Source organism: Helianthus annuus, chromosome 5 (assembly GCF_002127325.2).
Source record: "Helianthus annuus cultivar XRQ/B chromosome 5, HanXRQr2.0-SUNRISE, whole genome shotgun sequence".
In the NCBI taxonomy this organism is placed as follows: domain Eukaryota; kingdom Viridiplantae; phylum Streptophyta; class Magnoliopsida; order Asterales; family Asteraceae; genus Helianthus; species Helianthus annuus.
Genome location: NC_035437.2, coordinates 23,879,624 through 23,903,781, shown reverse-complemented (window position 1 = coordinate 23,903,781; position 24,158 = coordinate 23,879,624). Strand labels below are relative to the sequence as shown.

General features: G+C 47.9%; 2 protein-coding genes across 2 annotated transcripts; both read right to left on the bottom strand.

Moving 5' to 3' along the window:
• Positions 1 to 4,626: 4,626 nt before the first annotated feature.
• On the bottom strand, positions 4,627 to 7,663 carry LOC110888095. Its single transcript, XM_035989853.1, has 3 exons — positions 6,817 to 7,663; positions 4,970 to 6,684; positions 4,627 to 4,716 (listed from the first exon to the last, which is right to left on the bottom strand). Exons 1-3 carry the CDS (start codon positions 7,661 to 7,663, stop codon positions 4,627 to 4,629), a joined length of 2,652 nt encoding a protein of 883 aa, XP_035845746.1.
• Positions 7,664 to 17,508: 9,845 nt separating this feature from the next.
• On the bottom strand, positions 17,509 to 20,646 carry LOC110888096. Its single transcript, XM_035989852.1, has 3 exons — positions 19,800 to 20,646; positions 18,051 to 19,667; positions 17,509 to 17,534 (listed from the first exon to the last, which is right to left on the bottom strand). The coding sequence occupies exons 1-3, from the start codon at positions 20,644 to 20,646 to the stop codon at positions 17,509 to 17,511; spliced, it is 2,490 nt and encodes an 829-aa protein (XP_035845745.1).
• Between the last annotated feature and the right edge of the window lie 3,512 nt (positions 20,647 to 24,158).

Here is a 24,158-nt window from a genome sequence, read left to right as displayed (position 1 = left end):
CAAATGGACGCATGCCGCATGGGTTTTGGCCCTTTGAAAAAAGTGAGCCAAATGGACGCATGCCGCATGGGTTTTTGGCCCTTTGAAAAAAGTGAGCCAAATGGACGCATGCCGCATGGGTTTTGGCCCTTTGAAAAAAGTGAGCCAAATGGACGCATGCCGCATGGGTTTTGGCCCTTTGAAAAAAGTGAGCCAAACGGACGCATGCCGCATGGGTTTTGGCCCTTTGAAAAAAGTGAGCCAAATGGACGCATGCCGCATGGGTTTTGGCCCTCTGAAAAAAGTGAGCCAAATGGACGCATGCCGCATGGGTTTTGGCCCTTTGAAAAAAGTGAGCCAAATGGACGCATGCCGCATGGGTTTTGGCCCTCTGAAAAAAGTGAGCCAAATGGACGCATGCCGCATGGGTTTTGGCTCTCTTGTGCTTTCTTCCGGTGGAAGTTTGGTGGTTATGGGGAAGCGTTTGGTGTGACCGTCTGACGTCCCTGTCTTTTCGGAGGCGAACAGTTGCTTTTGCAGTGACTTTCTGTCACATCAGCAGACCCTGTCGCCCATGCTTCCCGAAAAATGAGCCGACGTCTTCTCTTTCCTGTGACGTGTCAGTCATCTATTGGGCGCTTTTTCTGTTCCCTGACGGTCCACTACCCATCGCATTAAATGCGATGGGTATAAATATGGGGCGGTTATCTCTTTCTTCCTTCACTTTCAAATTCTACGTGCAATTTCTCTCTACCTTCTTCCCCTTTGTTCTATCTTTCACCTTTTCAAGTCGTCTTCTTCTTGATTTTTATCATGGCTGATAAGAATCCTACTCAAAAGAAAAGGAAAAATAGGAGTAGAGCGCCTCCTGGTCCTGACCAGGCTGTGATTAACTGGAAAGAGGATGAATTCCAGATGCTTGTGAGGGGACATAATTTTCGTCCTGAGTGGGGGGCTCGTTATCCTCCCTCTGGATCCACAGCATTGGACGCCCCTCGGGGTTTTATCACGCTGTATGCTGCTTATTTCCGGGAAGGCAATTTTAGGTTGCCGATTACGAAGTTCACTGCTGATGTTTTGAGGGGTTATGGGCTTCACATTTCTCAGATAAATGCGATTGGGCTCCCTCGGATTACTCATTTCGAGTTTGTCTGCAGGTCGTACCGTGTTGAGCCTACGTTTGAGATGTTCAACACTATCTACAGTGTTTCGTATTCCAGTGGGTTCTACTCTTTCCAGGCTAGGATGGGAGTTGCTCAGGTGTGTTCGGTGCCGATAAAGGGCATTCATGATTGGAAACAAAAGTTTTTTTACATTCGTCGTGGTGTGATTCCGACGGATATGTCGTATAGGCAAGTGGGACAAGGGGTCCCCAGGGTGGATGTTCCTCCCAACTATGGTGATCAAGACTGGTTTAAGAAGATAACTGCGAAGCCGACGGCTATTTCTCAACTGGATGAGATGGCTTTGGTTGGTGCAGGGATGAGTTTGTTGTGGGTTCCCAAACATCCGCTGGGTCAGCCTGCGTATAGCCATAAGGGCAAATGTATTGTTCTTTCATGTCTCATCACTTGATTATTTCCCTTTATGCTTATTATGTGTCCTTATTTTTGTTTCCACTTTGCAGTTGGTTATAGTTTGTTGAACGCCTTGGACCCGAAATCAGCGGGTGCCATGGTTGAAGCTATCCAGGCTGATGGGAATCCAACGTGGTTGGAGCAAATACATGACCGTTTTCTGCATCCTACCGATGCTAGTTTGAGTGGATACGCCAATGAAGTTCTTGGTGAGGATGATGAGGACGACTTGGTCGACTCTGGTCGAGAGGAAGTCGTTATCCTTTCTAGTGGAAGTTCCGACCAGGATGTTGAAGATCTAATATCTCATTCCGCGCGTGCAGGTACCGTGCCTGTTGGTGTTGCTGAGGCGGTACATGGGTTTGCTGAGGATGATGACGATGCGGAGGCATCTGTTGATCCGTCTGCCCAGTTGGAGACGAGGAAAAGGGCAAGGACGGAGAAATCTGTAAGAAGGGAAGAGAAGGAGGGCGGAGCTGCTGGATCTTCTCGTAAGCAACCTTCTACTCTTCCTTATCTAGATTATGTGGTAGTGTCTGATACGTTGTCTGGCCTAGGCCCTGGGGAGGTGCGTCAAGGGTCAGATCCTGATGATAAAGCCACTTTAACTGAGCATATGAAGAAGAAGGCTCTTGATGATCATAAGCGTCATCTTGATGAACAAGCTGCTGCCCTTCTTGCGGCCAAGAGGGCCAAGCTTCAAAAGGATGCCCCCCCAGCCCCTTCTGAATCTGAGGTTGATTTGGGTGTGTTTAGTGGGGGTCGAGGGAATTTGTTGGAGGAGATATTTGATGCCTCTGCTTCCCGCCCTGGTACCTTAGTTTCCGTGTATGTTTCTGTCATCTTTCCTTTGGTCTTTTTTACTAATTGTAGTTTTATGGCAGCAACCAAGACTGGCAAGAAACCACGGCCGGTGGATATTTCTCAGATTACTCCACCTACTTCTCCTCCGTCGAGGACTGTTGGCTTGACTCCCCCTCAAGATGATGCTGATGCCTCTGTTAAGGGCGGTGAAGGGTTTTTTGAGGGTATGTTTGAGGGGGGTAACGCTGCTGGAGGTGATGTTGGTGGTGATGCTGGTGGTAGCCGCGGTGCCGGAGGTGATAATGCTGGAGCCGATAGGGGTAAAGGTATTGAAGTGGAGATGGAGTCTAGTGAGACTACTCCGCAACAAACCGTTTACACGAAGCGTCCGCCTGGTGGGGGTGGAGCTACTTCTGGTGCCGTGCGGGACTCGTACTTTGAACGTGTTCCTGATGATTCGTGGGGTAATCCGGCTTGTGATGATATGCCTCATGTTCCTCGTTGGAGCCTTACTCAGGGTTCCCGCATGAATGATTTACAGAATTGTCAGGAGTTTTTCTCTTTATCCCTTCCTCCTGCCGAGAGGATGTTTCAGAAAAACCGCAGCCGCTTTGCCCTTATAGATGATCATGTTACGGCTGGGGTTAACTTCTTTGCCACTTCTCAGGAGATTCTTCGCGAATGGCGATCTATGGGAGAAGAAACTATGGCGTTTGAGGAGGCCAAGAAGGCATTTGCTGAAGAGAAGGAAAAATTTAACGCAGAGCAGAAGGGTCTGCAATGGCGGGTTACTGAGGCTGAGCGGAAACTCGAAGAGCAAAAACAGTTGAATGAGCAAAAACAAAAGGATTGGGAATCCGCATGTGCTCGTACGAATACGGAGATGCAGTCGCAGCGTGATGCTATTGTGCGGCTGTCCGGTGAGAAGACGGATCTTGCGGAAGAGGCTCATCAAGCGCGTCTTGCTGCGGAGAAGAAGGAGAAGGAGTATGTTGCGCGGATAGATAAGCTGGAGCTTCTTGTGCAAGAAAAGGTTTCGGAATGTGAGGCTGCTCAGCGTCTCCTTGATGAGAAGACGGCTGAGTGCCGTGCGTCTGAGCTCCTTGCTGAGGAAGCTTCAGCTGAGAGTAGGTGGCTGCTATCCCGCGGTGTTCCATTGGTAATGCTCTTTGCCTGTTCTATTTCTGTCTTCCTTTATTTCTACTTTTGTGTAGTTATTTCTGCTATCTTATTCGACCTTGTTTTTCATGCAGCTTGCTGATCGTATCTTGAATTCTCCTGAGCTTGCCCGCTACATGTTTGAGTTGGGTGGGGCAGGCTATAATAGTGGCCGCAAGAATGGGTATGCTGAAGGCAGGTGTGCCGCTGTAAACAATGAGAAGGATTACCATTTTGAGTTGTTTAAAGAGGATTGCGAGGGTGCTTATGCTGCTAAGCGTCGAGAATTTTCGATGCTTGATTTTGCTGTCGTTCGAGCCGCTGGTAAGTTGGCTAATAAGGCGAATGGGGTGGCCTTGTTGAAAAAGGCCTTAGGAGATGACGGTGCTGGTAGTGCGGGTGGTGCTGGTCCCAGCCGTCCTTAAGTGGAAGTTTCCGGCCTGTGTGCCGCGTATAGCCTTGTATGGGCTTGTAATGGTGTTTTAAGACAATTTCATACTTCGTACCTGCGGTGTTATGTATTTTGACGAATGTTTGCTACTTTGATTATGTTTATGCAAATTTTGAAATCGTCATAATATGTGCATGTTTTAATTACTTTGATTAGGTGTCACGAATGAATGATGGCGCTGACAGGTGATGTTGTGTTACTACAACGTTTTTATTCTGTCGTTTAAGTATGCGCGCTTGCATGTGATATACGAAGTGATCGAGTTGCAGGTTATTGTGTGAGCTCGGCTGGGATTACAGCCTTGGGAGCATTACAATGTTTAGTTGCCTTGCTATCGATGTTTTCGTGTTTATGTGGGCACGAAGTTATGTTTTTTGGCGTTTTGTAGGCTTTGGTTGTGTGTTCGACCCGGCTGTGCACTTGGCTGTGACGAGCCTTGGAGGTCTACAACGTTTCCTATGGTCGAGCCATTGATGTTTTCGTGTACGCCCAAAGTGATAAATGCAGTTGTGACAAAAAATTTGCATGAAGTAAATATAGCCAAACACTTCTTGTATTAGGTAAATGTGTCGGCGATTCGCCCTATACGATTACATGTTTATATGTAGCATTTTCGTAACTGTTGGGCATTCCAGGTTCGTGGAACCTCTTTGTCGTTCATGGTGCGTAGCTTGTATGCTCCCTTGCCGAGGACCTCATCGATGATGTATGGGCCTTCCCATTTGGGAGCCAGTTTTCCCGGTTTTTCTGCGTTGGACGCTTCATTGTCCCTTAAGACATAATCGCCTGGGTTGAAGGTGCAGATGCGGACTCGGGAGTTGTAATATTTTTCAAGCTTTGTCTTGTATTTGGCTTCGTTGATTGCAGCCATCTCTCTCCGTTCTTCTAGGAGGTCCAGGTCGATCCTCCTTTCTTCTTCGTTATTGATCAGATTCATGGAGAGCATTCTCGGAGATGGAAGCCCGATTTCTGCTGGGATCACAGCCTCGGACCCATAGACCAAGCTGAACGCTGTTTCTCCATTGCTTGTCTTGGGCATTGTTCTATGGGCCCATAATATGCTTGGTAGCTCGTCGACCCATCCTCGTCTTTTTTCACCGAGTCTTGCTTTGATGCCATCAACGATGCTTTTATTGACTGCTTCAACTTGACCATTCCCTTGCGGATGTGCGACCGACGAGAAGGTGTGTTCAATGTTTAGTTCCTTGAACCATCGTTCGAGATCATCTGCTGCAAAATTTGTACCATTTTCGGTGATGATTCGGAGTGGAAGGCCGAAATGGCATATGATTTGTTCCCAGATAAATCGTTTAACGACTGCCGATGTGGTTGACGCAAGTGCTTTTGCTTCTACCCACTTGGTAAAGTAATCGACCGCGACGATGATGAACTTGACTGCCCCCGGTGCTTCTGGGAAGGGGCCCACCATGTCTATGCCCCATTGTTGAAAGGGCCATGCGGTTGTTACTGGCACCAACTCGTTTTTTGGACGCATGGTTTTTGGTGCATGCCGTTGGCAGCCGCTGCATTTCCTTAATTCTTTCACGGCATCGAGGTGCATTCCGGGCCAGTAGTAACCGACGTTCATTACTTTAGCCACTACCATGCGCGGCCCTGCGTGGATGCCGCAGATGCCCTCATGTACTTCCCGGATCAGATAATTTGCGTCGTCAGCGTCAACACATCTCAGCAGGGGGCCGAGATATGACTTTCGGTACAATATCCCGTCCGCCATTTGATAATGTTCTGATTTATACTGGATTTTCCGCGCCTCAGCTTTATTTTCTGGGAGTATCCCGGACTGTAAGTACATGATGATGGGTGTCATCCATGACGTGGTTCCTGTTTGGATGACGCTGACTTCTCGGAGTGGAACAGACGGGTTGCTTAAAACTTCTATGCGTACGTCTTTGGCTAGGTGCTGAAAACTTGTTGACGCAAGCTTGCTTAAGGCGTCTGCCGGCTTGTTTTCGCTGCGGTTTATGTGGTGCACCTTGTAAGAATAGAAAGTTTGTAGCAACGTCTTTGCTTGGTTGAGATAGAGTGCCATTATGTCGCCCTTGGCTTCGTATTGACCGTTGATTTGGCCTGCCACTAGCATGGAGTCCACATGTGCCTCAATATGTCGGACTCCCATTTTGATTGCTAAGCGCAAGCCGGCCAGGAAGGCTTCATATTCTGCTTCGTTATTTGTGCTCTTGAAGTCTAGACGTATGGCGTAGGTGAACTCGTTTTTGTCAGGGCTCACTAGCCGTAGCCCCGCGCCTGCCCCATCTTCGTTGGACGCACCGTCAGTATACAGCATCCATGGTTCTTCGGTTTGTTTTTTCTCCGCTTTCTCCATCGCCTTACACTCTCTGTCTTTGTCATCGGGGACTTCTGTCATGAAGTCTGCCAAAACTTGGCCTTTTATCGACGGTCGTGGTCTGAAGACTACGTTGTGTCCCCCTAGCTCTATCGCCCATTTGGCCAACCTTCCTGATATTTCCGGCCTTGCTAGGATATTCCCAATATTGTAATTTGTTAACACGTGGATGACGTGATTGGCGAAATATCGGCGTAGCCTTCTTGACGCGTGAATCAGTGCAAGGACAAGCTTTTCCATGATTGCGTATCTTGTTTCTGGGTCGGTTAGGGTTCTGGACACATAATACACAGGTGTTTGGACACCTTGTCGATCAACCAGCAATACGGCACCTACGACCCTGTCGGAAGCTGAGAGGTACAAAACCAAAGGTTCTCCTTTGTTTGGTGCGGTTAGAGTTGGCAGCTTGATGAGACAGTCTTTCATCTCGCGGAACGCATTTTCTGCTTCCGGAGTCCATTGGAATTGGGTTTTCTTCATGCAGTTTCGCAAGGTCTTGATGAATGGGAAGGATTTTGCCGCGTGGTTTGCTAGGAATCGATTGAGGGCTGCCAATCGTCCTGCGAGCTTTTGCATATCTTTGATGCTTGCTGGTGAAGGCATCCTCTCTATGGCCTGGACCTTTTCTGGGTTCACCTTAAAACCATCTTTGGTGACTATGAAGCCCAGAAACTTTCCTTCCTCCATTCCAAATGAGCATTTTGCTGGATTCAGTTTGATGCTCATGCTGCGCAGCGTGTTGAAGGTTTTCTGAATATTTGCCAGCATCGCGCTCTCCTCCCTGCTCATGATTACCAGATCGTCCATGTATACCTCGATGTATTTACCGATGGCGTCACTAAATGTTTCATTCATCAACCGTTGATACGTAGCACCTGCATTCTTTAAGCCGAACGGCATCTTGGTGTAGCAGTATAGCCCCGTTGGCGTGCGGAATGCGGTTTTATCCTCGTCTTGAACAGCCATCTGGACCTGGTGGTATCCCTTGTAGCAATCCAGAAAACATTTCCACCGAAACGTTGCCAAAGAATCTATTTTCTCGTCTATGTCTGGCAACGCATAGCAGTCACGGGGGCATGCTTTGTTCAGATCCTTGTAGTCGACGCACATTCGCCAACTACCATTCGGTTTCTTTACCATAACTGGGCTTGCCACCCACGTTTGGTACCGGACTTCCCTGATGATTCCTGCGTTTAGCAGTTCTAACACTTGTTCTTTCATTGCATCATGTTTGATGTCCCCCAGGTGTCGTTTGGCATGCACTACTGGCTTCGCATCCTCTGAGACGTTTAACCGGTGTTCCGCTATATGCCGTGGAACACCAACCATATCGGCCGGTGTCCAGGCGAACACGTCCATGTTGTCATGCAGTAATTTCTTTAGCGCCGCGCGCGTTAGGTCAGACATTGCGGGTCCCAGAGTGACCGTTTGTTCTGGGTATGCACTGTTTAATACCCATTTTTCTGCCTCTCTGCGCGGTGCGGGTTTGCTTGCTTTTGCCGGCCTGATTTCGTCTGTTGCTAGCACTTCCTTGCTTGCGTATATCAACGCAATGCCTGTTTCGGTTGGAAAACCTATGGCAGAATGTGGTGCGGAACAGATCATACTGAAATCTCCTTGGGATTCTCGTCCTAAGAGGATGTCGTGTCTTGAATGTGCCGGTAGCACCATGAATGTGACTTCTTCAGTTCTTGAATTTCTCCCATCAGAAAGTAATACTGGGAAAGATATTTGTCCTAGGGGAAAGACGGCCTCGTTGCAGAATCCAGTTAATGGGTAGTCAACTGGTTCCAGGCGCGCCTTATCCTCTTGGTCGAATTGATTGAAGCACTGTTCATATATGATGTCTGCGGTGCTTCCGGGATCAATAAAGATGTAATCTGTTTGGTAGTGGCCGATCACCCCTGGAATGACTATTGGCCGCTTTTCTCTTGGGCCTCCCCTGACAACTGGGAACACTACTTGCTTCTCGCGCCATGAATCATCCTGCGCGCGTTTGTTGTAGTTTTTTCTTGGTCGCCGTGGTCCTCCTTGCACCATATGAGTTTCTAGCTTTCTGAGCTTCTTGTTGTCTGGGCCTTCATCTCTTCGTTGTATCTGGCGGTAATCGCGCTTTCCTCCTTTGACTAAGTGACCGAGCTTTCCGTCTCTTAGAGCTCTTTCCATTTCTTGTTTTAAGCTGAAGCAATCGTCGGTCAAGTGGCCCGTGTCTTTGTGGAATTCACAGAAGAGATTTGGGTCCTGACCCCTTTTGTTGCGCATCTGCAAGGGTGGTTTGAATTGATGGTTCTCTGTAGCTAAGACTTCAGAAGGCGTTTTGGTTAGTGGAGTCCACTGCTTTTCTCTATTTTCGCGCTTTACTTCTTTTCGATGGGCTATCTGATTGATCGTATGGCGTGCGTCGTCCCGTGGGGGGCTTCTTTCTCTGTTCCCAGAAGCCCTCCAGGGTTGATTTCTGCCCCTTCTGTTGTTTCGATCATGATGGTTGTGTGCGCGCTGACGGTGATCGTCACCGGTCAGTTGCCTATCCGTCTGCGCAATGGTCTTGGCCGCTTCAATGAAGGTTTCCCAGTCTTTGGGTCCTCCATCTCGCCCTTTGATTCTTTTAACCAGATCATCGCACTTGACTGCTCGCATGAAGTGTGCACGCATCATTTTTTCTGGTATGTCTCCGATTTCTAGACATTCTTTGTTATACCTTGTAATGAAATCTTCTACGCTTTCATAATCTTTTCTCCATATGTTCAGACAATCACCTGGATCTCTTGCTTGTCTTCATTGCTGAGAGAAGTGTGCCAAGAACTTCTCTCGGAAGTCGACCCACGATTTGATTTTGCCAGCCGGTAAGTTGTCGAACCAAATGCGCGCCGCGCCGACGAATGTCTGAGCGAACAGGTGGCACCATGTTGGTAAGTTCCATCCGCCTGTTGCTCCCGCACCTTTAAACACCTGGAGGTGATCGTCTGGGTCCGTCAACCCATTGTATTTACCTACGTTGTGTGGTAACTTTGTTTTGTCGATGGCTGCGCATGCGATTTCTGGAATGAATTTTGAATTTTCAGCCATGTCCTCAGGACGATAGCTCAAGGTGAAGTCATGTTCTGCTTTGGGGTTGTACCCCGCGCGCTTGGTTGGTTTGTAAGCCTCGTGTTCTGGAGGAAGTCTGCTAAACACTGTGGATTCTGCTTTGTACGTTGGGTCGTCTTCCTCCTCTTCCCATTCTGTATTCATGTTGCGTGCGCCCAAACGGGTTTGGATCGGCCTTCGTTGTTGATTGGAAGTTTGGACGAAGTTGCTCTCTGTTTCCGCATAGGTATCGCGCGTGTCTTGCATGCTGGGTCTTCTGACCTGTTGCACTGGTTCTCTTTCTGGTCGTAAGTTCCACGTGTTTGTCTGCTGAGCCGTGTGTGTACTCAGAGACCTTGGTTGTGGAGTTACGAACGCTGATTGGTTAGCCTGTGCTTGTAGCAAGGCTTGTTGTGCGCTGAGCTGCGTATAAACGAGGTTTATAGACGCCATCTGTTCGGCATACCAGGAAGCTAGAGTTTTTCCTTCGGGTAGCCCTAAAAGTGCAGAATAGTTGAGTTGTGCTTGTTCCGATGGTACCGAAGGGCCTGGCCCGTGGCTTACAGTCTGCATCGGCGGTGGGGTTTGATGTAACATCCCCGTTGGAGGCTGAAGAGCAGCCCCGTTTGTGGTTTGAGTAATGATTCTTGTTGGTGTTTGGAAAATGGGTCCAGTTGTGGTCTGGCTAGCAGCCCTGGACGCACTTCCAAAAATGGATGGAAACTCGTTGTTCAGCTGACCTTCTTGGATGGTCTCGTTCCTTTGACTGCGTTGGACGTGTGCCGTGTCCGAAACGAGTTCAAAAGAAGAGATTTCTCCGTCAGCTGGGTGTGAATGATTTTGGTCTGCCATTTTCACGAGTGTTTTCTAAAAGAGAAAAAGAGGTGAGAGTGGTCTTGCAAAAAAGCGGATGGCGCCAATGTTGAAACAATGGTTAACACAAAGGATAACCAAGAGGGTCGTTTCACTTATGGGGTTCAACCTCTTCTCTTGCTCGTATCAAAGGCCCGAGATCTGCAAAACAGTAAACACCGTTAGTCTCGTTAAGAGGGGAAAAGGGGGTTTTCCCTCTTAACCAGGCTCCGGCGTGAGAATAAGTACTGCTCTGAGATGAATAAAACAGTGTGTGTATAGAGTGAGTAAAGAGAGCCAAGATCCTTAACCTGAATGATGAAGGGTTCTATTTATAGCCGGATGGTGAAGAAGGAGGGAGCAGCTGTGCCAGCTGTGGGTGTGCGCCAGCTGTCCGACCAAGGGGAATATCCTCTTGGTCTGCTCTGTCGCGAAGGGTGTAGTGGTACACGTGGCGTCCTTCTATTTGCTTACGCTGGATACCTCGTACTGGTTGCGTCAGACTTGCTCCCTGGATCGTCGCAGGCCTATGTGGCCTTCTCTTAATGGTGACACGTGTTGTCCTTTATGTTGGGCAAAGCATCTTCGATGCCAGCTATGAACCGCCTAGATGTCTTCTGGAAGCTTCTAGAAGGTCCTGGTGACATGGGTGCTTTGTGTGCACAAAAGTGGTGTGGTCCCTGCCATGTAAGCAGGGAATTGGGACCATACCTCTTCACCCTTCTAGCAATCACCCACTCCAATCAATTTCCTTGAACTCAAACCCTTCTTGCAATCACCCATTCCAATCAATATAGACCCTTATAGCACATTTAAGTTCTTTTGCAGTCTACTAACCTAAAGCAAGTTGCCTTTAAAATTAGGAACATAAAGGACCTCTTTAATCATCACCGTGTTTGGTAAGACACAATACCCTCGTCCTTCAACGGCTTTAGCCTCACGGTTAGGTATAGTCAATGGTGATTCATAGTTTCCTTGGATTTTATTTTTTAAGTAACGAGTCAATGAGTGTGATTTGCTTGGTGGTGCCCGAGTCTATCACCCATTTAGCTTCTTCACCATCATTATCTGTTAAGTTCGCCACGGATTTTCTTCTTTCGCCACACCACTTTCATTTCCAAATACATATGTGAATTGTTGATATTGTTTGTTTGTCAAGCCATATATCGGGCTTGTTTCTTCTTCTACATATGCAGTTGGGGTGTGAGTCTGGCAGCAGCATTATCAGCCATGGTGGCTTTAGGGTTGTTTGGTGTTTTGATTAGAGAATCGTTTCTAACACTACTCTGAAGGTATTGCTATGGTATGAGATGAGCAGAATGAGATGAATAAAACAAAGGCATGAATTGTATATTGATTTGATTGATTCAATAAAACAAAGGAACAGGCCGTCCATATAAACAAAGATTAGGCAGTGGTCATGCCTAATTTAAAAGCTATATATGGAAGGGAATATGGGAAATAACAATTAATACGGGAGAAATAATTTTCTTCTTTAGATTTTTACATTTTTTAATTGTTTTACAGCCATAGATATCATTTTAGTTTCTCTCTTAGAGACCTATAATCTCAACCTGTCATTTCGCCCAGAATTTGGACTTCCACGGTTGAGTCCAACCCATTGGCTTTAGCCAAACAAACGGGAAATAGTACACATGCAAAGTTAGAGATACCACCTGTTGAAACAATGGTTAACACAAAGGATAACCAAGAGGGTCGTTTCACTTATGGGGTTCAACCTCTTCTCTTGCTCGTATCAAAGGCCCGAGATCTGCAAAACAGTAAACACCGTTAGTCTCGTTAAGAGGGGAAAAGCGGGTTTTCCCTCTTAACCAGGCTCCGGCGTGAGAATAAGTACTGCTCTGAGATGAATAAAACAGTGTGTGTATAGAGTGAGTAAAGAGAGCCAAGATCCTTAACCTGAATGATGAAGGGTTCTATTTATATCCGGATGGTGAAGAAGGAGGGAGCAGCTGTGCCAGCTGTGGGTGTGCGCCAGCTGTCCGACCAAGGGGAATATCCTCTTGGTCTGCTCTGTCGCGAAGGGTGTAGTGGTACACGTGGCGTCCTTCTATTTGCTTACGCTGGATACCTCGTACTGGTTGCGTCAGACTTGCTCCCTGGATCGTCGCAGGCCTATGTGGCCTTCTCTTAATGGTGACACGTGTTGTCCTTTATGTTGGGCAAAGCATCTTCGATGCCAGCTATGAACCGCCTAGATGTCTTCTGGAAGCTTCTAGAAGGTCCTGGTGACATGGGTGCTTTGTGTGCACAAAAGTGGTGTGGTCCCTGCCATGTAGGCAGGGAATTGGGACCATACCTCTTCAAGTCCCCCAAGTCCAGTGTGCCTTCTAGTTGAGTTGATCGTCTAGGAGGGATTCTGGACTTATGAGAGTTGTGGCTTCTGTGCATCGCGTTGAAGTTGGTGAATATAAAGTGAGCCAAGTGGACGCGCGCCGTTTAGTTATTGGCTCTTTGAAAAAAGTGAGCCAAATGGACGCATGCCGCATGGGTTTTGGCCCTTTGAAAAAAGTGAGCCAAATGGACGCATGCCGCATGGGTTTTGGCCCTTTGAAAAAAGTGAGCCAAATGGACGCATGCCGCATGGGTTTTTGGCCCTTTGAAAAAAGTGAGCCAAATGGACGCATGCCGCATGGGTTTTGGCCCTTTGAAAAAAGTGAGCCAAATGGACGCATGCCGCATGGGTTTTGGCCCTCTGAAAAAAGTGAGCCAAATGGACGCATGCCGCATGGGTTTTGGCCCTTTGAAAAAAGTGAGCCAAATGGACGCATGCCGCATGGGTTTTTTGCCCTTTGAAAAAAGTGAGCCAAATGGACGCATGCCGCATGGGTTTTGGCCCTTTGAAAAAAGTGAGCCAAATGGACGCATGCCGCATGGGTTTTGGCCCTTTGAAAAAAGTGAGCCAAACGGACGCATGTCGCATGGGTTTTGGCCCTTTGAAAAAAGTGAGCCAAATGGACGCATGCCGCATGGGTTTTGGCCCTCTGAAAAAAGTGAGCCAAATGGACGCATGCCGCATGGGTTTTGGCCCTTTGAAAAAAGTGAGCCAAATGGACGCATGCCGCATGGGTTTTGGCCCTCTGAAAAAAGTGAGCCAAATGGACGCATGCCGCATGGGTTTTGGCTCTCTTGTGCTTTCTTCCGTTGGAAGTTTGGTGGTTATGGGGAAGCGTTTGGTGTGACCGTCTGACGTCCCTGTCTTTTCGGAGGCGAACAGTTGCTTTTGCAGTGACTTTCTGTCACATCAGCAGACCCTGTCGCCCATGCTTCCCGAAAAATGAGCCGACGTCTTCTCTTTCCTGTGACGTGTCAGTCATCTATTGGGCGCTTTTTCTGTTCCCTGACGGTCCACTACCCATCGCATTAAATGCGATGGGTATAAATATGGGGCGGTTATCTCTTTCTTCCTTCACTTTCAAATTCTACGTGCAATTTCTCTCTACCTTCTTCCCCTTTGTTCTATCTTTCACCTTTTCAAGTCGTCTTCTTCTTGATTTTTATCATGGCTGATAAGAATCCTACTCAAAAGAAAAGGAAAAATAGGAGTAGAGCGCCTCCTGGTCCTGACCAGGCTGTGATTAACTGGAAAGAGGATGAATTCCAGATGCTTGTGAGGGGACATAATTTTCGTCCTGAGTGGGGGGCTCGTTATCCTCCCTCTGGATCCACAGCATTGGACGCCCCTCGGGGTTTTATCACGCTGTATGCTGCTTATTTCCGGGAAGGCAATTTTAGGTTGCCGATTACGAAGTTCACTGCTGATGTTTTGAGGGGTTATGGGCTTCACATTTCTCAGATAAATGCGATTGGGCTCCCTCGGATTACTCATTTCGAGTTTGTCTGCAGGTCGTACCGTGTTGAGCCTACGTTTGAGATGTTCAACACTATCTACAGTGTTTCGTATTCCAGTGGGTTCTACTCTTTCCAGGCTAGGATGGGAGTTGCTCAGGTGTGTTCGGTGCCGATAAAGGGCATTCATGATTGGAAACAAAAGTTTTTTTACATTCGTCGTGGTGTGATTCCGACGGATATGTCGTATAGGCAAGTGGGACAAGGGGTCCCCAGGGTGGATGTTCCTCCCAACTATGGTGATCAAGACTGGTTTAAGAAGATAACTGCGAAGCCGACGGCTATTTCTCAACTGGATGAGATGGCTTTGGTTGGTGCAGGGATGAGTTTGTTGTGGGTTCCCAAACATCCGCTGGGTCAGCCTGCGTATAGCCATAAGGGCAAATGTATTGTTCTTTCATGTCTCATCACTTGATTATTTCCCTTTATGCTTATTATGTGTCCTTATTTTTGTTTCCACTTTGCAGTTGGTTATAGTTTGTTGAACGCCTTGGACCCGAAATCAGCGGGTGCCATGGTTGAAGCTATCCAGGCTGATGGGAATCCAACGTGGTTGGAGCAAATACATGACCGTTTTCTGCATCCTACCGATGCTAGTTTGAGTGGATACGCCAATGAAGTTCTTGGTGAGGATGATGAGGACGACTTGGTCGACTCTGGTCGAGAGGAAGTCGTTATCCTTTCTAGTGGAAGTTCCGACCAGGATGTTGAAGATCTAATATCTCATTCCGCGCGTGCAGGTACCGTGCCTGTTGGTGTTGCTGAGGCGGTACATGGGTTTGCTGAGGATGATGACGATGCGGAGGCATCTGTTGATCCGTCTGCCCAGTTGGAGACGAGGAAAAGGGCAAGGACGGAGAAATCTGTAAGAAGGGAAGAGAAGGAGGGCGGAGCTGCTGGATCTTCTCGTAAGCAACCTTCTACTCTTCCTTATCTAGATTATGTGGTAGTGTCTGATACGTTGTCTGGCCTAGGCCCTGGGGAGGTGCGTCAAGGGTCAGATCCTGATGATAAAGCCACTTTAACTGAGCATATGAAGAAGAAGGCTCTTGATGATCATAAGCGTCATCTTGATGAACAAGCTGCTGCCCTTCTTGCGGCCAAGAGGGCCAAGCTTCAAAAGGATGCCCCCCCAGCCCCTTCTGAATCTGAGGTTGATTTGGGTGTGTTTAGTGGGGGTCGAGGGAATTTGTTGGAGGAGATATTTGATGCCTCTGCTTCCCGCCCTGGTACCTTAGTTTCCGTGTATGTTTCTGTCATCTTTCCTTTGGTCTTTTTTACTAATTGTAGTTTTATGGCAGCAACCAAGACTGGCAAGAAACCACGGCCGGTGGATATTTCTCAGATTACTCCACCTACTTCTCCTCCGTCGAGGACTGTTGGCTTGACTCCCCCTCAAGATGATGCTGATGCCTTTGTTAAGGGCGGTGAAGGGTTTTTTGAGGGTATGTTTGAGGGGGGTAACGCTGCTGGAGGTGATGTTGGTGGTGATGCTGGTGGTAGCCGCGGTGCCGGAGGTGATAATGCTGGAGCCGATAGGGGTAAAGGTATTGAAGTGGAGATGGAGTCTAGTGAGACTACTCCGCAACAAACCGTTTACACGAAGCGTCCGCCTGGTGGGGGTGGAGCTACTTCTGGTGCCGTGCGGGACTCGTACTTTGAACGTGTTCCTGATGATTCGTGGGGTAATCCGGCTTGTGATGATATGCCTCATGTTCCTCGTTGGAGCCTTACTCAGGGTTCCCGCATGAATGATTTACAGAATTGTCAGGAGTTCTTCTCTTTATCCCTTCCTCCTGCCGAGAGGATGTTTCAGAAAAACCGCAACCGCTTTGCCCTTATAGATGATCATGTTACGGCTGGGGTTAACTTCTTTGCCACTTCTCAGGAGATTCTTCGCGAATGGCGATCTATGGGAGAAGAAACTATGGCGTTTGAGGAGGCCAAGAAGGCATTTGCTGAAGAGAAGGAAAAATTTAACGCAGAGCAGAAGGGTCTGCAATGGCGGGTTACTGAGGCTGAGCGGAAACTCGAAGAGCAAAAACAGTTGAATGAGCAAAAACAAAAGGATTGGGAATCCGCATGTGCTCGTACGAATACGGAGATGCAGTCGCAGCGTGATGCTATTGTGCGGCTGTCCGGTGAGAAGACGGCTCTTGCGGAAGAGGCTCATCAAGCGCGTCTTGCTGCGGAGAAGAAGGAGAAGGAGTATGTTGCGCGGATAGATAAGCTGGAGCTTCTTGTGCAAGAAAAGGTTTCGGAATGTGAGGCTGCTCAGCGTCTCCTTGATGAGAAGACGGCTGAGTGCCGTGCGTCTGAGCTCCTTGCTGAGGAAGCTTCAGCTGATAGTAGGTGGCTGCTATCCCGCGGTGTTCCATTGGTAATGCTCTTTGCCTGTTCTATTTCTGTCTTCCTTTATTTCTATTTTTGTGTAGTTATTTCTGCTATCTTATTCGACCTTGTTTTTCATGCAGCTTGCTGATCGTATCTTGAATTCTCCTGAGCTTGCCCGCTACATGTTTGAGTTGGGTGGGGCAGGCTATAATAGTGGCCGCAAGAATGGGTATGCTGAAGGCAGGTGTGCCGCTGTAAACAATGAGAAGGATTACCATTTTGAGTTGTTTAAAGAGGATTGCGAGGGTGCTTATGCTGCTAAGCGTCGAGAATTTTCGATGCTTGATTTTGCTGTCGTTCGAGCCGCTGGTAAGTTGGCTAATAAGGCGAATGGGGTGGCCTTGTTGAAAAAGGCCTTAGGAGATGATGGTGCTGGTAGTGCGGGTGGTGCTGGTCCCAGCCGTCCTTAAGTGGAAGTTTCCGGCCTGTGTGCCGCGTATAGCCTTGTATGGGCTTGTAATGGTGTTTTAAGACAATTTCATACTTCGTACCTGCGGTGTTATGTATTTTGACGAATGTTTGCTACTTTGATTATGTTTATGCAAATTTTGAAATCGTCATAATATGTGCATGTTTTAATTACTTTGATTAGGTGTCACGAATGAATGATGGCGCTGACAGGTGATGTTGTGTTACTACAACGTTTTTATTCTGTCGTTTAAGTATGCGCGCTTGCATGTGATATACGAAGTGATCGAGTTGCAGGTTATTGTGTGAGCTCGGCTGGGATTACAGCCTTGGGAGCATTACAATGTTTAGTTGCCTTGCTATCGATGTTTTCGTGTTTATGTGGGCACGAAGTTATGTTTTTTGGCGTTTTGTAGGCTTTGGCTGTGTTTTCGACCCGGCTGTGCACTTGGCTGTGACGAGCCTTGGAGGTCTACAACGTTTCCTATGGTCGAGCCATTGATGTTTTCGTGTACGCCCAAAGTGATAAATGCAGTTGTGACAAAAAATTTGCATGAAGTAAATATAGCCAAACACTTCTTGTATTAGGTAAATGTGTCGGCGATTCGCCCTATACGATTACATGTTTATATGTAGTATTTTCGTAACTGTTGGGGATTCCAGGTTCGTGGAACCTCTTTGTCGTTCATGGTGCGTAGCTTGTATGCTCCCTTGCCGAGGACCTCATCGATGATGTATGGGCCTTCCCATTTGGGAGCCAGTTTTCCCGGTTTTTCTGCGTTGGACGCTTCATTGTCCCTTAAGACATAATCGCCTGGGTTGAAGGTGCAGATGCGGACTCGGGAGTTGTAATATTTTTCAAGCTTTGTCTTGTATTTGGCTTCGTTGATTGCTGCCATCTCTCTCCGTTCTTCTAGGAGGTCCAGGTCGATCCTCCTTTCTTCTTCGTTATTGATCAGATTCATGGAGAGCATTCTCGGAGATGGAAGCCCGATTTCTGCTGGGATCACAGCCTCGGACCCATAGACCAAGCTGAACGGTGTTTCTCCATTGCTTGTCTTGGGCATTGTTCTATGGGCCCATAATATGCTTGGTAGCTCGTCGACCCATCCTCGTCTTTTTTCACCGAGTCTTGCTTTGATGCCATCAACGATGCTTTTATTGACTGCTTCAACTTGACCATTCCCTTGCGGATGTGCGACCGACGAGAAGGTGTGTTCAATGTTTAGTTCCTTGAACCATCGTTCGAGATCATCTGCTGCAAAATTTGTACCATTGTCGGTGATGATTCGGAGTGGAAGGCCGAAACGGCATATGATTTGTTCCCAGATAAATCGTTTAACGACTGCCGATGTGGTTGACGCAAGTGCTTTTGCTTCTACCCACTTGGTAAAGTAATCGACCGCGACGATGATGAACTTGACTGCCCCCGGTGCTTCTGGGAAGGGGCCCACCATGTCTATGCCCCATTGTTGAAAGGGCCATGCGGTTGTTACTGGCACCAACTCGTTTTTTGGACGCATGGTTTTTGGTGCATGCCGTTGGCAGCCGCTGCATTTCCTTAATTCTTTCACGGCATCGAGGTGCATTCCGGGCCAGTAGTAACCGGCGTTCATTACTTTAGCCACTACCATGCGCGGCCCTGCGTGGATGCCGCAGATGCCCTCATGTACTTCCCGGATCAGATAATTTGCGTCGTCAGCGTCAACACATCTCAGCAGGGGGCCGAGATATGACTTTCGGTACAATATCCCGTCCGCCATTTGATAATGTTCTGATTTATACTGGATTTTCCGCGCCTCAGCTTTATTTTCTGGGAGTATCCCGGACTGTAAGTACATGATGATGGGTGTCATCCATGACGTGGTTCCTGTTTGGATGACGCTGACTTCTCGGAGTGGAACAGACGGGTTGCTTAAAACTTCTATGCGTACGTCTTTGGCTAGGTGCTGAAAACTTGTTGACGCAAGCTTGCTTAAGGCGTCTGCCGGCTTGTTTTCGCTGCGGTTTATGTGGTGCACCTTGTAAGAATAGAAAGTTTGTAGCAACGTCTTTGCTTGGTTGAGATAGAGTGCCATTATGTCGCCCTTGGCTTCGTATTGACCGTTGATTTGGCCTGCCACTAGCATGGAGTCCACATGTGCCTCAATATGTCGGACTCCCATTTTGATTGCTAAGCGCAAGCCGGCCAGGAAGGCTTCATATTCTGCTTCGTTATTTGTGCTCTTGAAGTCTAGACGTATGGCGTAGGTGAACTCGTTTTTGTCAGGGCTCACTAGCCGTAGCCCCGCGCCTGCCCCATCTTCGTTGGACGCACCGTCAGTATACAGCATCCATGGTTCTTCGGTTTGTTTTTTCTCCGCTTTCTCCATCGCCTTACACTCTCTGTCTTTGTCATCGGGGACTTCTGTCATGAAGTCTGCCAAAACTTGGACTTTTATCGACGGTCGTGGTTTGAAGACTACGTTGTGTCCCCCTAGCTCTATCGCCCATTTGGCCAACCTTCCTGATATTTCCGGCCTTGCTAGGATATTCCCAATATTGTAATTTGTTAACACGTGGATGACGTGATTGGCGAAATATCGGCGTAGCCTTCTTGACGCGTGAATCAGTGCAAGGACAAGCTTTTCCATGATTGCGTATCTTGTTTCTGGGTCGGTTAGGGTTCTGGACACATAATACACAGGTGTTTGGACACCTTGTCGATCAACCAGCAATACGGCACCTACGGCCCTGTCGGAAGCTGAGAGGTACAAAACTAAAGGTTCTCCTTTGTTTGGTGCGGTTAGAGTTGGCAGCTTGATGAGACAGTCTTTCATCTCGCGGAACGCATTTTCTGCTTCCGGAGTCCATTGGAATTGGGTTTTCTTCATGCAGTTTCGCAAGGTCTTGATGAATGGGAAGGATTTTGCCGCGTGGTTTGCTAGGAATCGATTGAGGGCTGCCAATCGTCCTGCGAGCTTTTGCATATCTTTGATGCTTGCTGGTGAAGGCATCCTCTCTATGGCCTGGACCTTTTCTGGGTTCACCTTAAAACCATCTTTGGTGACTATGAAGCCCAGAAACTTTCCTTCCTCCATTCCAAATGAGCATTTTGCTGGATTCAGTTTGATGCTCACGCTGCGCAGCGTGTTGAAGGTTTTCTGAATATTTGCCAGCATCGCGCTCTCCTCCCTGCTCATGATTACCAGATCGTCCATGTATACCTCGATGTATTTACCGATGGCGTCACTAAATGTTTCATTCATCAACCGTTGATACGTAGCACCTGCATTCTTTAAGCCGAACGGCATCTTGGTGTAGCAGTATAGCCCCGTTGGCGTGCGGAATGCGGTTTTATCCTCGTCTTGAACAGCCATCTGGACCTGGTGGTATCCCTTGTAGCAATCTTGAAAACATTTCCACCGAAACGTTGCCAAAGAATCTATTTTCTCGTCTATGTCTGGCAACGCATAGCAGTCACGGGGGCATGCTTTGTTCAGATCCTTGTAGTCGACGCACATTCGCCAACTACCATTCGGTTTCTTTACCATAACTGGGCTTGCCACCCACGTTTGGTACCGGACTTCCCTGATGATTCCTGCGTTTAGCAGTTCTAACACTTGTTCTTTCATTGCATCATGTTTGATGTCCCCCAGGTGTCGTTTGGCATGCACTACTGGCTTCGCATCCTCTGAGACGTTTAACCGGTGTTCCGCTATATGCCGTGGAACACCAACCATATCGGCCGGTGTCCAGGCGAACACGTCCATGTTGTCATGCAGTAATTTCTTTAGCGCCGCGCGCGTTAGGTCAGACATTGCGGGTCCCAGAGTGACCGTTTGTTCTGGGTATGCACTGTTTAATACCCATTTTTCTGCCTCTCTGCGCGGTGCGGGTTTGCTTGCTTTTGCCGGCCTGATTTCGTCTGTTGCTAGCACTTCCTTGCTTGCGTATATCAACGCAATGCCTGTTTCGGTTGGAAAACCTATGGCAGAATGTGGTGCGGAACAGATCATACTGAAATCTCCTTGGGATTCTCGTCCTAAGAGGATGTCGTGTCTTGAATGTGTCGGTAGCACCATGAATGTGACTTCTTCAGTTCTTGAATTTCTCCCATCAGAAAGTAATACTGGGAAAGATATTTGTCCTAGGGGAAAGACGGCCTCGTTGCAGAATCCAGTTAATGGGTAGTCAACTGGTTCCAGGCGCGCCTTATCCTCTTGGTCGAATTGATTGAAGCACTGTTCATATATGATGTCTGCGGTGCTTCCGGGATCAATAAAGATGTAATCTGTTTGGTAGTGGCCGATCACCCCTGGAATGACTATTGGCCGCTTTTCTCTTGGGCCTCCCCTGACAACTGGGAACACTACTTGCTTCTCGCGCCATGAATCATCCTGCGCGCGTTTGTTGTAGTTTTTTCTTGGTCGCCGTGGTCCTCCTTGCACCATATGAGTTTCTAGCTTTCTGAGCTTCTTGTTGTCTGGGCCTTCATCTCTTCGTTGTATCTGGCGGTAATCGCGCTTTCCTCCTTTGACTAATGACCGAGCTTTCCGTCTCTTAGAGCTCTTTCGATTTCTTGTTTTAAGCTGAAGCAATCGTCGGTCAAGTGGCCCGTGTCTTTGTGGAATTCACAGAAGAGATTTGGGTCCTGACCCCTTTTGTTGCGCATCTGCAAGGGTGGTTTGAATTGATGGTTCTCTGTAGCTAAGACTTCAGAAGGCGTTTTGGTTAGTGGAGTCCACTGCTTTTCTCTATTTTCGCGCTTTACTTCTTTTCGATGGGCTATCTGATTGATCGTATGGCGTGCGTCGTCCCGTGGGGGGCTTCTTTCTCTGTTCCCAGAAGCCCTCCAGGGTTGATTTCTGCCCCTTCTGTTGTTTCGATCATGATGGTTGTGTGCGCGCTGACGGTGATCGTCACCGGTCAGTTGCCTATCCGTCTGCGCAATGGTCTTGGCCGCTTCAATGAAGGTTTCCCAGTCTTTGGGTCCTCCATCTCGCCCTTTGATTCTTTTAACCAGATCATCGCACTTGACTGCTCGCATGAAGTGTGCATGCATCATTTTTTCTGGTATGTCTCCGATCTCTAGACATTCTTTGTTATACCTTGTAATGAAATCTTCTACGCTTTCATAATCTTTTCTCCATATGTTCAGACAATCACCTGGATCTCTTGCTTGTCTTCGTTGCTGAGAGAAGTGTGCCAAGAACTTCTCTCGGAAGTCGACCCACGATTTGATTTTGCCAGCCGGTAAGTTGTCGAACCAAATGCGCGCCGCGCCGACGAATGTCTGAGCGAACAGGTGGCACCATGTTGGTAAGTTCCATCCGCCTGTTGCTCCCGCACCTTTAAACACCTGGAGGTGATCGTCTGGGTCCGTCAACCCATTGTATTTACCTACGTTGTGTGGTAACTTTGTTTTGTCGATGGCTGCGCATGCGATTTCTGGAATGAATTTTGAATTTTCAGCCATGTCCTCAGGACGATAGCTCAAGGTGAAGTCATGTTCTGCTTTGGGGTTGTACCCCGCGCGCTTGGTTGGTTTGTAAGCCTCGTGTTCTGGAGGAAGTCTGCTAAACACTGTGGATTCTGCTTTGTACGTTGGGTCGTCTTCCTCCTCTTCCCATTCTGTATTCATGTTGCGTGCGCCCAAACGGGTTTGGATCAGCCTTCGTTGTTGATTGGAAGTTTGGACGAAGTTGCTCTCTGTTTCCGCATAGGTATCGCGCGTGTCTTGCATGCTGGGTCTTCTGACCTGTTGCACTGGTTCTCTTTCTGGTCGTAAGTTCCACGTTTTTGTCTGCTGAGCCGTGTGTGTACTCAGAGACCTTGGTTGTCGAGTTACGAACGCTGATTGGTTAGCCTGTGCTTGGAGCAAGGCTTGTTGTGCGCTGAGCTGCGTATAAATGAGGTTTATAGACGCCATCTGTTCGGCATACCAGGAAGCTAGAGTTTTTCCTTCGGGTAGCCCTAAAAGTGCAGAATAGTTGAGTTGTGCTTGTTCCGATGGTACCGAAGGGCCTGGCCCATGGCTTACAGTCTGCATCGGCGGTGGGGTTTGATGTAACATCCCCGTTGGAGGCTGAAGAGCAGCCCCGTTTGTGGTTTGAGTAATGATTCTTGTTGGTGTTTGGAAAATGGGTCCAGTTGTGGTCTGGCTAGCAGCCCTGGACGCACTTCCAAAAATGGATGGAAACTCGTTGTTCAGCTGACCTTCTTGGATGGTCTCGTTCCTTTGACTGCGTTGGACGTGTGCCGTGTCCGAAACGAGTTCAAAAGAAGAGATTTCTCCGTCAGCTGGGTGTGAATGATTTTGGTCTGCCATTTTCACGAGTGTTTTCTAAAAGAGAAAAAGAGGTGAGAGTGGTCTTGCAAAAAAGCGGATGGCTTTTAACCACGTGGTCGTGGGTTCGAGTCCCACGGATGGCGCCAATGTTGAAACAATGGTTAACACAAAGGATAACCAAGAGGGTCGTTTCACTTATGGGGTTCAACCTCTTCTCTTGCTCGTATCAAAGGCCCGAGATCTGCAAAACAGTAAACACCGTTAGTCTCGTTAAGAGGGGAAAAGGGGGTTTTCCCTCTTAACCAGGCTCCGGCGTGAGAATAAGTACTGCTCTGAGATGAATAAAACAGTGTGTGTATAGAGTGAGTAAAGAGAGCCAAGATCCTTAACCTGAATGATGAAGGGTTCTATTTATAGCCGGATGGTGAAGAAGGAGGGAGCAGCTGTGCCAGCTGTGGGTGTGCGCCAGCTGTCCGACCAAGGGGAATATCCTCTTGGTCTGCTCTGTCGCGAAGGGTGTAGTGGTACACGTGGCGTCCTTCTATTTGCTTACGCTGGATACCTCGTACTGGTTGCGTCAGACTTGCTCCCTGGATCGTCGCAGGCCTATGTGGCCTTCTCTTAATGGTGACACGTGTTGTCCTTTATGTTGGGCAAAGCATCTTCGATGCCAGCTATGAACCGCCTAGATGTCTTCTGGAAGCTTCTAGAAGGTCCTGGTGACATGGGTGCTTTGTGTGCACAAAAGTGGTGTGGTCCCTGCCATGTAGGCAGGGAATTGGGACCATACCTCTTCACCACCCTAAGAATCAGAAATAGGTAAAACTTGATAAATTAATTTTGTTATATATATATATATATATATATATATATATAGGGGATGGATCATGAGAAAACTAGTTTAAATGAGAAAACCAAAAAACTAACTAAAAAACCTAAAAAAAAACCAATTTTTTTTTTATA